Consider the following 14,492-nt stretch of genomic DNA (forward strand, 5'->3'; position numbering starts at 1 on the left):
CAGGATATCTGCTATATCTTGCTGGAATCCTACAAGTTGAGCTTCATCCTCCACGGCCGAGTGTATCATTCTCCCCTGCAGCCTAACTTTCTCCATTTACCACACACGACCACACTACTGAACCGATTTGTACGTACAGATTCATCCATCAACACTACAGCCTTGTGAAATAACCCCTGCAAGTACAGTGATGTTGGTGGCTAGCTTCGCACTCGGCCCCGGGAGCGCAGCGGTGGGAGAGGGGCGATGAGCAGTGCGGCGACCTTGCCGAATAAGTGCCTGTCTGGAAACTTCGAAACGTTAATATGTACAGATTCTTTCACTACTATAATGGCTTTAGATAACCCTGAGAACACCAAAAGCTGGTATATTCAGAATTTAAGAAAGTTAAATCATGAGTTATATTTAAGAAATTGTAAGATAATATTCACGTGGGTTCCACGTCCCTCCGGTATTCTGGGCAATATAAAGGTTGATACAATTGCAAACGAGGCTGGTATGTGTGACGGATTATTCTCTTATATATAGCAGTAGGCTACCACAGACATATTTATGGAACACTGTCAAAGGTTCATCTGAGAACAGTGGAACGAGGACTGGCGTAGATCATATCACACCTATTTAATATTCTGAACAAAATACCAAATAAACCGTAATTTTCATTTTGAAAGTACATACGGCTCTGCCACGAAATTTGAAAAGTGGTACGAGGGCTGGAGCGGGGTCCACTCAGACTCGGGATGTCAACTGAGTAGAAGCGGATTCGATTCCCTCCTCGGCCATCCTCGAAATGGTTTTCCGTGGTTTTCCACTTCTTCTCCAGGCAAATGCCGGGAAGGAACCTAATTTAAGGCTTCGGCCGCTTCCTTCCCTCTTCCTAGTCTATCCCTTCCGATCTTTCAATTTCCCCTCCCTCCACAATACCCCTGTTAAGCATAGCAGGCGAGGCCGCCTGGACGAGGTACTGATTCTCCTTCCCGGTTGTATCCCCGACCCAAAGTCTCACGCTCCAGGACACTGCCCCTGAGGCGGTAGAGGTGGGATCCTTCGCTGAGTCCGAAAACAAAAATAAATACATTTTTATGCAGATTATGATTTGTTTTCAGACTATCACAAACAACCATTCCCCTATCTAGTGGACTTAACCAAACGCTGTTAAAAGTCCTTAACCGTCCGGGAATTGAACCCAGTGTCCTATAAACCATTCTACCAAGAAGCCAGACTACCATCAGTGCTCAGAGTCAGATCCGATTGCATTCAATATAATGTACATGAAAAACCCTGCTACTGTATGATATCTGCCGGTTAGAGAGCCATATGAAATCATGCTTACATCTGCTGGAGTTCCCACGAAGGCTCCGGCAATTCCTGCGGTCATTCCACAGAAAGTTCTCAAAGGAAAACTGATCGTGCCGTCCGCATTCCTGTAAACAGTCTTAACATAGCAAGTTAGAACAATTGTTAGTCCAATGAGTGATCAGCAAAAGATTCACATCACCAATCAAATACATCACAGGATAATTCAAATACAATTTACGTGCATTTAATGAAATGTATATAATAAACAATCCTATTCAAAATGATTATAAAGGTAGTGATCTAGCAAGGCCTCGAAAGTACGTAGTAAAAATCACAGTAACCAGAAAACAGACGGTAGGTGCCACGAGTCGGATGCGCAGTAGAATGGCAAGGTCGTGACGTCACTGGACTCTCCTTCACATTACTTTACGAATTCTTTCACGCGCCATTGTCAGTCTACACACTTTGGTGTCAGTATTTTAATTCTAAGCAGTGAAATTCGGTGCATTGCTATTCGTCTGTGAACTGCACATTGTTTCTTTAATTATTTAATTGTTTTCGAGGTTTACGTATGTTTTAAAAGTCCGTGGAACTCGTGCGTATTGTTCATGAGTGAAGTGAATTTCAGTGCATATGTCGTATATGTGCTGTTAAAATGCCTTTCTGTGCGGTTGTAGGTTGTGCAAATCAAAGACTTTAGGTACTAAACATCCCAACAACGCAAAGAATCGGTAAGTTGTCCCTTTGTAGTTCGAAAAGGACCCAACTCGGCAAAAACAATGGGTAGAGTTTTGTAAAAGGAAATATGTTCTTTTTTCTGCCCTCTGATTTACAATCTTTACCCTTAAGCCCTTGTTAAAAAAGAGGAACAGTTCTTTCCCAAAACATTCCCACACTTTCTGCATCAACAAAAAATTTATAGAAATACACGTGCATAGGGTACTTATTTTAAATTCTTTCAAGGAACTGGGAGCTGTAAATACTAACAATTCCGGTATACTGGAACACTTAAAAAGATTTATATTTTCAATTAAATTTTCAACTCTTATCTCTCCCTACTATAAAATACTCTCCCGGTTAAAAATAAATAAACTACGATATCTTCACATTTCAACTCTCGTATTTCGTCTGTTGAATGAATCTAAACCCCAGTATTTATTCTCAAAGTTTAATTTACTCTCATGAACTTAACACACGATCGACTGTTACATTCTCAATTTCTGTGCACCGCTCCTTTCAGGTGCAAGGCTATGAAATTCCTTTCCAGTCAATGTTAGGAATTGCACCTCTTTAGCCCCTTTTAAGCGGTCTTGCAGAGATTATCTATTAAATATATACCCATCTTGTGTGAATGCCAGTATGAATGAAAGAATGAATGTGGTTAGGATTTTTAAAATTATTATTTCATTATTCTGTTTTCTGAAGTTTATTACGGTATAGATATTATGCGGTTGATTGTAAGAGAGGGGCGTGAGCCTTAACTTTACCACAGATAAAGGCATGAAATTAATTAATTAATTAATTAATTAATACCAAAATGTTTTACTATTCTGGCTTTCAAAGTAGGTCTGCAATGTTTACAAAAACAAAGCAAGCAAAGCAAAGCAAAGCAAAGTCACCTCCGTACAGGCCATGAAGGCCCTTGGAAGAGTGGAAGGTAAAGGCTTCCACCAGTGTTATAGGGTTGGGCACTATGTCCCTGTTTCGGGACACTGTGCCGGTGCACAGTTATGTTTCGCTGTTCCGGAACACGGAGTGTCAATTGCTCCGAAACATTCTCAAGCGAGACCGAGATATTGACTTGCTATCCCGTCAGAAGCGCCCTTCCCCTTCGCCTACTAGCTGACTGTCGATACCGGCAGTGTGCACTTTGCTCTAGCGCGTGACACTCAGGAGCCGTCATCGGCTAAGTTAGCGTGCTGGCCTTTGGTCACAGGGGTCCCGGGTTCGATTCCCGGCAGGGTCGGGAATTTTAACCATCATTGGTTAATTTCTCTGGCACGGGGGCTGGGTGTATGTATTGTTTTCATCATCATTTCATCCTCATCACTACACGAAGGTCGCCTACGGGAGTCAAATCAAAAGAAATGCATCTGGCGAGCCGAACCCGTCCTGGGACCTCCCGGCACTAAAAGCCATACGCCATTTCATTTTTATCGTGCATGATCGTCGTAGCAGGATATTTAGCCACCACACTCTCCCTCTGCTTGAGCTTTTCAGAACTTCTTATTTTCACTTTCCTCGAGTTCAGAGTGTATTGTGAACAGAATTACAGGCTCACTGATATAATTGAACGCTCATAATGCTATCGCGTACTCAATTTGTAATCGGTTCTAATGTTAATTGGTACACATTCATTATTTCTAACACCTTAAAGAGAAACTATGTCGCTAATATTATTATGAAACACTTACATCTACTTACAAATATTATCATATTTATATCGTTATGATGGAAGACCATGTCATATTGTAGGTGAAGAAGTGACTTGTAAATATCACTTCTTCACCTGAATGTTTCGTCTTAAAATGACAATTCAAGTTTTCCTATAATTAAAGGATGTAGAACATTCTGACATACTGAGCCCATAAAGTTATTCACAACTATTAGAGAATTAATTAATACACTTCACTAGCTTAAGTAATGATTTCACTGAACATTCTGAAAGAAAGAAACTCAAGTCCACGTTTTAACAAACTTCACCTCATTACCGCAAGCTACAGTTAACTGACTGAAAGCATCTTTTCGCGCGGGATCTTCGAGAATGCTTACACTGTAAGGAAGAAAAGAAAGAAAGTCTTGTGTATAATAAAAGGAAGTACGGGTACAACATACTGGTCACACGAAGTTATACTTGGCTATTTTACAATTAAATAATACATTAGTTTAATTGGTTTCACTTCAAGATTCGCAAGTAATCAAAGGTAAGCGGGACTTGTGACGACACGATGCGCTTGACACCATGAGCCGAGTGACAGTGAATATAGCCGATGACGGCTCCTGAGTGTCAGGCGCTAGACGAGACGGAAGTGCAGTGTGCCCGTGCCGCCCGCGCCGCCAGTCCCGCCACGTGCTGCTCGTGTTGGAGTGTTTCGTGTTCTGTCATATCCTCTTTGTTCTGCGAGTTCCGTTGCACCGGCCACTGGCTTGCGGTAGTAAATCGGTACATGCGAATAACTTAATGTGTTCTGTGTTGTGTTCAACTGTTCTGTAAGAGTGTTTTCATTGAAGCCTAGGAATATATACCGTATAAAAGACGGTAAACTTTCCATGATGTCACCCCGGAGTCCTGTTTGGGACTTTTTTACTAGAATAAAACCCGACAGAGTGAAATGCAATATATGTTTTTCTATTTTGTGTGCAAAGGGATCTTCAACCGGCACAATGACGAGACATCTCAGACTTAAACATCCCACAACAGACATTTATCAAAGTAGGTTCTTATCGGTGCATCATGACTCAGAAGATGAAAAGGCAACAACTGAAGCTTCAAGTACTGTGCCTGCCACATCAGTTCAAGCAATAACTGGACAAACCTATCTTCCTGTGTCGCTAATGGAAGCTGTTTCATCATCATCTCCCACCAACACTACTGCTACTACTACTACTACTACAACAGGTACGTCCGATCATACACTCGAGTTAAGCAGAGGGAAGGTACAAAGATTGAAACAAAATAGAATACAAGCCTATTCATCCAGGCCTATGTCAACAAGTAAGAAAGAGAAACTTGACGAACAGTTGTTGAAATGGATTGCAAAAGAATTTTTACCTTTCAATATAGTTGAGGCTGACGAGTTTCAGAAGTTTTTATCGATGTTGAATCCTAATTATAGTATCCCAAGCCGTAAAACACTTTCGAATAGTCTCTTGAATAAACTCTATGACACAACATTGCAAGATGTCAAGGCTAACATGTCAGAAAATGCTTCATATGTAGCCCTTACAACAGATGGGCGGACTTCATTGAAAAATGAAAACTATATAGCAGTTACCGCTCATTTCATATGTAAAAGTGATGGCACACTCTCTTCAAAGCTTCTGTCCTGCTCAAAGTTTGTAGGAAGACACACAGCAGAAAACATTGCCGAAGAATTCAAGAAAGTGGTAATAGAATGGGATCTTCAGGACAAAATCGTGGCCTGCACAACAGATAATGCTTCAAACATGGTTAGTGCGGTACAGAAGTGCAACTGGTGGCACGTTCCGTGTTTAGCGCATAGTTTGAATCTGGTAGCACAATCAAGCCTGGAAGAAATAAGGCCAACGAGAGAGAAGGTGAAACGTATTGTCGAATTCTTTAAAAGGAGCCCACAATCCTTGGAGAAACTTCACAGCAGTCAAAAACAGATGGGTTATCCTGTTCTGACTCTAAAGCAGGACTGTCCAACACGGTGGAACTCGACATACGAGATGATGAATAGAGTGATTCAGACCAAAGAACCACTACAAAGTACTCTTGCAATAATGAACAATAATTCTGTGGAAGTTTTAAACAATGAAGACTGGTACATAATTAAGAAATCAGTTGAAATTCTACGGTGCTTCGATGAAATGACGAGGGAAGTCAGCAGTGAAAAGCACGTTACCCTTTCAAAAATTGGATTGATGAGTAGGAACCTTCGAACTCATTACCAACAGCTGCGAGAGATGGAATATGACAGTCCTGCCATTTCTCGACTCCTTGGCAAGATATGTGAAGAACTGACAAGTAAAATTTGCAATAAGTACCACAATATAAATATAATGTGGGAAGCAACACTTTTAAATCCACGATTTAAGACGTATGGTTTTATGAAGGATGAAAGCAAACTTAAAGAAATAAAGGAAAAACTTATTAATGATGCCGCTACCGTTATTGGCACTGCACACCGACAGCTGTTAACACATCAGCTGGAACACGAGAGCCCTCATCAAATGAGAATCAGGCATATGGGTCTACAGTATCATTTTCGAGCATACTATGGAAAAACTTTGATGCAGCCGTTGAAGAGCTCGTTCAAGCGCCCACTGTTAATCCAAAAGCAGCAAGTATCATACAGATGGACAAGTATTTAAATATGCCTCTTCTGCATAGGATAGAGAATCCTCTTCAATGGTGGAATGACAACAAAGATACCTTGCCAGCCCTCTACGACTTAATGAAGAAGAGACTTTGCATTATGGCGACATCAGTTCCCTGTGAACGAGTGTTCTCAAAGCAGGGACAGACCATCACAGAAAACCGTACACGTCTGAAAAGTGACAAAGTTTCTAAAATTATGTTCCTGAATGCAAATATGCCGTGAACATTTTGAGCACCATTGAAAGTGTTGTAGCCTATTGGAAGATTAACATTTGTCGGTAGAGTCACTTAATTTTTATTTTCGTGCTCTCCTTGTACAGTATAAGTTACAGTGTTTAATTTTTATTTTCGTGTTCTCCTTGTACAGTATATAGTGTTTAATTTTTATTTTCGTGTTCTCCTTGTACAGTATATAGTGTTTAATTTTTATTTTCGTGTTCTCCTTGTACAGTATAATATAGTGTTTAATTTTTATTTTCGTGTTTTCCTTGTACAGTACATAGTGTTTAATTTTTATTTTCGTGTTCTCCTAGTACAGTATAATATAGTGTTTAATTTTATTTTCGTGTTCTCCTTGTACAGTATAATATAGTGTTTAATTTTTATTTTCGTGTTCTCCTAGTACAGTATAATATAGTGTTAAATTTTTATTTTCGTGTTCTCCTAGTACAGTATAATATAGTGTTTAAATTTTATTTTCGTGTTCTCCTAGTACAGTATAATATAGTGTTTGATTTTTATTTTCGTGTTCTCCTTGTATAGTATAATATAGTGTTTGATTTTTATTTTCGTGTTCTCCTATTACAGTATAATATAGTGTTTAATTTTTATTTTCGTGTTCTCCTAGTAGACTACAGTATAATAAAGTGTTTAATTTTTATTTTCGTATTCTCCTTGTATAGTATATACTGTTTAATTTGTATTTTAGTGTTCTGCTTTAATATCGTGTACGTAAATAGAGTACCGGTACTGGCGAATATATATATATATATATTTGCTAGTGGCTTTACGTCGCACTGAACGACACAGATAGGTCTTATGGCGACGATGGGGCAGGGAAGGGCTAAGAGTGAGAAGGAAGCGGCCGTGGCCTTAAGGTACAGCCCTAGCATTTGCCTGGTGTGAAAATGGGAAACCACGGAAAACCATTTTCAGGGCTGCCGACAGTGGGGTTCGAACCTACTATCTCCCGAATACTGGATACTGGCCGCACTTAAGCGACTGCAGCTATCGAGCTCGGTAAATATCTCTTTAATTGTGCGAGTATATGTTTAATTAGTGAAAATAACATTGTGACATTTGTAAACACATCTACTGCCAGTGTAATTATGACAGGTGTATTTCAGAATGAATGAAGACATTCTTATCCTAAAAACATTTTAGACATGATATTTCTGGGTGCATATTTCATATTTTCGACTGGTTTTTCACGTGCCGTGAAGTTTTATCCTGGCCCTAATTACAATACCTGCCGATACATTCAACTGGTGGAAATATCCTTGGATTAGTTACTTTTAAACACCTGCACTGCCATTGTAACTGTGTTATCTGTATTTCGTATTGACCGAAAAAATCTTAATCTAAACGCAGCCTTTAAACGAGATTATTGTGCGCGAATTTCAGTGTTCCAACTGTTCGTTCACGTTTCGTGCAGCTTTATGCTGGCCATGGCCATTATAAACTACACACAGCACGTTCAATACACTGATACAGGCATATTCCCGCTGGCCCGGAGCATGTAATGTTGCCTCTCGAAGTTCTCTCTACTGCGCAGTGCGCAGTTACAGCCCCGCGTCCCAAGTGCCCACTGCACACAGCCAAGGCCAAGTAGTTTATCTAGTGCAGCCTTCGACACAGCACGTTCATTACAGGCACATTCCAGCTGACGCGGAGCATGTCATGTTGCCTCTCTCTCTCTACTATGCAGTTACAGTCCCGCGTCCCATGTGGCGGCACTCTGTACCGAAACGCTCCGCCTCCAAGTTCCTAATGTTACGGAACAACAGAATGTTCCGGTCTGCCCAACCCTACAGTGTTAACCTCGGCACGTGATGGAGTATAGTGGTTAGCTCTACGCCCGGCCGCCTTTGCCCCCAGGAATTAACCTGGTTCTCATTTTTGGTGTAGGCTGAGTGAACCTCAGGGCCATATGCAACTCCGGAAGTGGAAATCTCGTTTCTTAAATTTTACGACTCCCTGACGGGGATTCGAACCCACGTCCTTCCGGGCGAACCGAGCACGCCTTTACCGCCTCGGCCAGGCAGCCCCTATTTACAAAAGCACACAAATAAAATAATAAAATGAATAGTTTTATGCAATAGTTATTTTTATGTGAAAATATTATACTACAACGTAAACGTATTTGTGATAAGAAAGATACACGGGCACGCTGATGTGCAGTAAATTGCAACGTCTGGCAGACTGGAGTCCACTGACGTCACATGCTCCTGGCCGGCTGCGTGTGACACCTATTGTCTCTCTTCGAGTTACCGTGGTAAAAATATCCATCTATATATATATATATATAATCCCTATTCTGTCTGTAATTCACAGTGTTATTAAGAAAGCGAGAATGTTTCAACAGCTGAAATTCGTACAATCTATAATTTGTATGTCTTCTCACGACTTTTGTACTTTAGTCTTCACAACATGTGCTCGATGCAACCGCCATCCATTGCAATGCAGCCTTCCACCCTACATTCATTGGAACAACACTAGTTGTTGCTGGATTTCATCACAGGCATTGAACATGTAGTGTAACTGCATCATTTATGGGACCTCATAAATCATGTTCCTTATATGTCCCCAAAGCAAAATGTCTAAAGGGTTAAGGTCAGACGAACGGACAGGCCAAGGCATTGACTCTTCCCGACCAATTCATCGCTCACGGAAAATCCGTGTTAGGTGCCGCCTAACCCTACTATGAAAATGGGTTGTTGCCCCATCTTGCATGTACCACATTTGCAGTTGTTTCTGTAGTGATACATTCTCCACCAACACAGGAACGTATTCCCGTCTTTCGTTGTATACGACCCTCCGTAAATTATTGGAAAATCATGATCATTTATAGCAGTGGTAGTGGACCATAACTCCGAAGATATGAGGTTTCCGACCAATGTTTTATAGGACCTTTTTCCTTCGTTTATAGCGTGCTACCTGCTCTGTAAGTATTGGAACCTTTTTCAAGGACACTCTGTATACCGAGATAAATTTTAAAAGTACTTGAGCATGTCTATTGCAACTTTCAACTACTGTACGTTCTTCAGTTACTTGCTCCTCTAATGAGCAAGAGTGAGTCAAGGCGACTGCTCCCCAGTCCGATTGGAGTGTCACGTGGTGATCGGTATGATATCCCCAGACGGAGGTTCTCATTTGATTTCGCTAGGCTGAGTGATCCCCGTTTCAATCTTCGACCCAGAAATAAAGAACCAAATGAAAGATAAAGAGACGATTATAATGGAATCTAATGAAAACAAAGGACCAGCCAAAAGAAGACGACGAGATGGATAAGGAATGTGAAACAGAAGGGTTCCGCAGTTCTGCTCAAGTAAGACTGATATCAAAAAATTCTCAGCTGTTGTACTTTTGTGATTTTAGGTACCAAAAAACCAAAACCAAACCCCATGGCACTACAGCCCTTGAAGGGCCTTGGCCTGCCAAACGACCGCTGCTCAGCTCGAAGGCCTGCAGATTACGAGGTGTCGTGTGGTCAGCACAACGAATCCTCTCGGCCTTTATTCTTGGCTTTCTAGACCGGATTTTAGGTACGCTCATTGAGAAAAACTATAAAAGACAGTAAGTCTGAATTACTATGGTATTTCTAAATGTTTTGTATCTAAAGCTGCCCCATTCTTTCCTTATATTAACATAATATGTGATCATAAAAAAGTATTCCTAAAATGATTGCTTAATTTTTAAAGTGAAAAGACTGGCTGCTTGTTTTCACTTTCTTCCATTATTTTCCATCATAAGCAAGAGTTGCGTGCTGTCTCTTACCTGAAGGTCCCGGCTTCGACTTCCGGTCGCTCCAAGAATGTTTAACCTTAAATATCAACGATTCAAAGAAACCCGAAACCAAATGCAGTACTGAATATCTATATGCTTCGTCTGTAACGTGGTATTTAAAAAGCACTTATAATATGAGCGTACCTAAAAATGAGGGAATTAACATTGTCTTCAAAGGCAGAAATGTCTACATTTGAACATTTAAGACATTTAAAAACTAAAGGTGGACGATGCAGCGGCACGCGTCCAGCTGTTACCAAAATTTGAAACAATCTATATGCCATAGTTTTCACTGCGTCATCACAAGGAAGCCCATATTATTATTCTTTTATTCTGAGAGTCATTTTAGCAGCCACAGATCCTGACCTACCATTTATATCAACTGTCAAAAGCGGTTTCTGGCCTGGTGTCCGGCTGCATCGCTAAATGGTTAGCGTGCTGGCCTTTGCTCCCAGGGATGTCAGGTTCGATCCCTGCCAGGGTCGGGAATTTTAACCATCATTGGTTAATTCCGCTGGCAAGGGGTTTGGGGGTATGTGTCATCTTCGTCATCATTTCATCCTCATCACGACGCGCAGGTCGCCTACGGGAGTCAAATCAAAAGACCTGCGCCTGGCGAGCCGAACTTGTCCTCGGACATTCCTGGCACTAAAAGCAATACGCCATTTTATTTCTGGCCTGGTTGGAGTATTCCGCAACCACCACTTTTAATACTCTTTTAATTAATTAGAGATTTCAAATTATTCTTTCTGAACAGTGATTCGTTCGTTTAAAAGCTCCCTGAATCAACATCTTAGTTTCTGTTCAGTCCAGCACAGTGTGGGTGATGCGTATTTACTTTGCAACCAAACGGTAGATTCCACCCTGTACTCATTTCTCGTTCGCAAGCATTTCGCTAGCTTCTGCACTGCTGGTGTCGTAAAGCTTTGCCCGGGGAAATGGTTCCCGCTTGACTCGCAATGCTTGTAGGCTGCAGTCAGGAGTGCAAAATGTTGCTGCTATTTTTAATTCGACTGTGACTCAAGTAGTGAATTCTCACAATGAATTTAGTGTCTAATTTTCTGATAAAACCTTTCGACTTGCATTCAGCAGAAGAGAAAAGTTTAGGACATCCCCTCCAGCACTTAACATAGAAAAGACTGTACACAATAAAAAACAGACAGTTTACACGTAAGTTCAATTCATTTGTTTGTGATAAACATAATTGGATTTGTGGTTGTGAAAAGAACAATTCATGTACTGTTTTCCATGTTTGTTGTTTGGTGGGGAGGATGAATTGACTAGAACAGGAATTTCAGTCGTCTAGTAGACAGGATTTTAAAAAGCACGAAACGTCGAAGGCATATATACATTAAAATGCTGTAGTAAGTATAAGTAAGTAATTAGTCTTTATTCGTGATGAAGTTAGGGCTCAAGGCCCTCTCTTACACTTAACCACAATATTTAAGAAATTATTTAACATAAATGTAATTTTTAAAATTCAAATGTTTTTTAAACTTATATAGTATTACTAATAGCATTTTTTTTTTTTTTTTTTGCTAGTTGCTTTACGTCGCAACGACACAGATAGGTCTTACGGCGACGATGGGACTGGGAAGGGCTAGGTGTGGGAAGGAAGCGGGCGTGGCCTTAATTAAGGTACAGCCCCAGCATTTGCCTGGTGTGAAAATGGAAAACCACGGAAAACCATTTTCAGGGCTGCCGACAGTGGGGTTCGAACCTACTATCTCCCGAATACTGGATACTGGCCGCACTTAAGCGACTGCAACTATCGAGCTCGGTACTAATAGCAAATATGGAGATAGTAACAATGATATAATGTACAAAATAATAAATATGAAGTTTAAAATAACGTTTAAACCAACAATAGTAATAATAAAAGAGGGAAATACAGTAAAAATCTATAACTAGCAAATACATTTTTATGAAAATATGCTTATTCACGCATTCATTCACATTTCACTCATCATACAAGTCAACTGGAAGTATTGAGTAATTAATTCCGGCAATCCATCTTAAATATCCTACAAGAACGCAAATCTCTGACGTTAACAGGCAGGGTATTCCACAGCCTAGCGGCAGTGTCTGCAAAGGAGCAGTTGTAAGCCCTAGAGTGACTGAGAGATATAGTTTAATAGGAGCCAGATCGTGTATCGTGGTTATGGTAGGAGAGGTAATTAAAGTTTGATGATAGGTAATTTGGTACACCGGAATTTAGAACTCCGAGCAGAAGGGATAATATGTGGAGATTGGTGGTGGTGGGGGTAGTGGTGGTGGTGGTGGTGGTGATTATTGTTTTAAGAGGAAGTACAACTAGGCAACCATTCTCTATATAACACTAATCAGAGGGAAAAATTGAAAGGGATCCGACACTTCGAAAAATGAAGGTATCGGCCAAAGGAAGACAAGAGCCACGAAGGGAGTGAAAATGAAAGAATTCCTAGCCGTCGCAAACCTAATAGCGTCGGGGTCGGAAAACAACAAGAGTTAACCAAGAGAGGTCAGATAGGGCAGATAAAAGTGAGAAGAGTAGCGCAAGTAAGTTGAAGCAATGCTAGGACTCAGCCAAGCGCCCAGTGGTCGCCAACCCACTCTCCAAAGTTCTGAGACCCTGGGGCTAATGTGTGGAGACTGCGACGCTCGTGCACACAAACTCCCTATAATAAGGTGAAATAAGAGAATCATATCGCAGCTTAAATATACATCGAGCGCCTTATTACCGTCTTGAGATATGTCCGTAAGTACAGTGTTGCAGTAGTCTAGAACAGGTAAGATTAGGGATTTTACCAGTTGTATTTTACGATGTTTTGGAAATATAGTAGAGTAGCGTTTGAGAGGAAAAAGAGATTTCTGAACTTTTCGGCATGTATTTGTCACTTGTTAGATCCAATTTAGCGGTTCATGCTAGTTTACAATAGGGAACGACAGTATTATTTAACACAATAACATATTTAAGCATCAATTTTTGGAAATTGAATATTATTAAACATTAAGGTACTGAATACAGAAAATCAGTCTATGTGCATAATGAAAAGGTCCTGTAGACAGGTGTTTCATACGCGATTTCATTCTTCGTATTTTCCTTCTTCCGCTTCTCCCACATCTGTGGAGTAGCGGGTGCAAACTGTCCCGTACATGAGGATTTGGCCCTGTTTTACACCCGGATGCCCTTCCTGACGCCAACCTTATGTGGAGGGATGAAATCGCTATTGCGTGTTTCTGTGATGACTGGTAGTGTGGTGTGTTGCGTGAGGAGAGTGTTGGGACAGACACAAACACCCAGTCCCCGAGATAGAAGAATTAATCAAACGCAATTAAAATCCCTGACCAGGCTGGAAATCAACCCGGAACCCTCTGAACCGAAGGCCTCAACGCTGACTTTTCGGCGAAGGAGTCGAGCTTACACGGTATTTCATTGTTAAGAGAAAATTCCTCTATCTTACTTTCAGAATTTAAAACTTACACTTATACATTTAAAACAAACTCTAGCTACCTATAAAAATCCCTGCTCCCGGCGAATAAGCTGATAAGTCATGTTAACTTGGCTCTTTAAACACATAATCAGATGTCCCAAAACGTAGATATGTTCTTATACCACATTCTCTATATGCGACTGGCCGATGACCTAGATGTTAGGCCCCTTTAAACAACAAGCAACAAGCTGTATATGCGACAAGAAGGATCAGTACTTACCTGCTTATGCACGAATGTGGAGGATGTACAGTATAGGGGAATAAGGTGGTGTATATACAGTCAATCAACCGATCTGCATTTAGTGCAGTCGCCCAGGTGGCAGATACTCTATCTGTTGTTTTCCTAGCCTTTTCTTAAATGATTTCAAAGAAATTGGAAATTTATTGAACATCTCCCTTGGTAAGTTATTCCAATCCCTAACTCCCCTTCCTATAAATGAAAATTTGCCCCAATTTGTCCTCTTCTATTCCAACTTTATCTTCATATTGTGATCCTTCCTACTTTTAAAGACACCACTCAAACTTATTCGTCTACTAATGTCATTCCACGCCATCTATCCTCTGACAGCTCGGAACATACCACTTAGTCGAGCAGCTCGTCTTCTTTCTCTCAGTTCTTCCCAGCCTAAACTTTGCAACATTTTTGTTAA

At 40.7% G+C, this 14,492-nt stretch overlaps 1 protein-coding gene across 1 annotated transcript in view; it reads right to left on the bottom strand.

The window, feature by feature from the left end:
* Nucleotides 1-14,492, bottom strand: part of LOC136863771 (mitochondrial 2-oxoglutarate/malate carrier protein-like) — a 60,884-nt gene that overhangs the window by 16,544 nt on the left and 29,848 nt on the right. The window contains exon 3 of the mRNA XM_067140127.2: nt 1,334-1,424. Within this exon, the coding sequence (XP_066996228.2) occupies nt 1,334-1,424 (91 nt within the window). The remainder of the gene's footprint in view (nt 1-1,333; nt 1,425-14,492) is intronic.

The sequence above is a fragment of the Anabrus simplex genome, chromosome 1 (genome assembly GCF_040414725.1).
Source record: "Anabrus simplex isolate iqAnaSimp1 chromosome 1, ASM4041472v1, whole genome shotgun sequence".
NCBI lineage: Eukaryota > Metazoa > Arthropoda > Insecta > Orthoptera > Tettigoniidae > Anabrus > Anabrus simplex.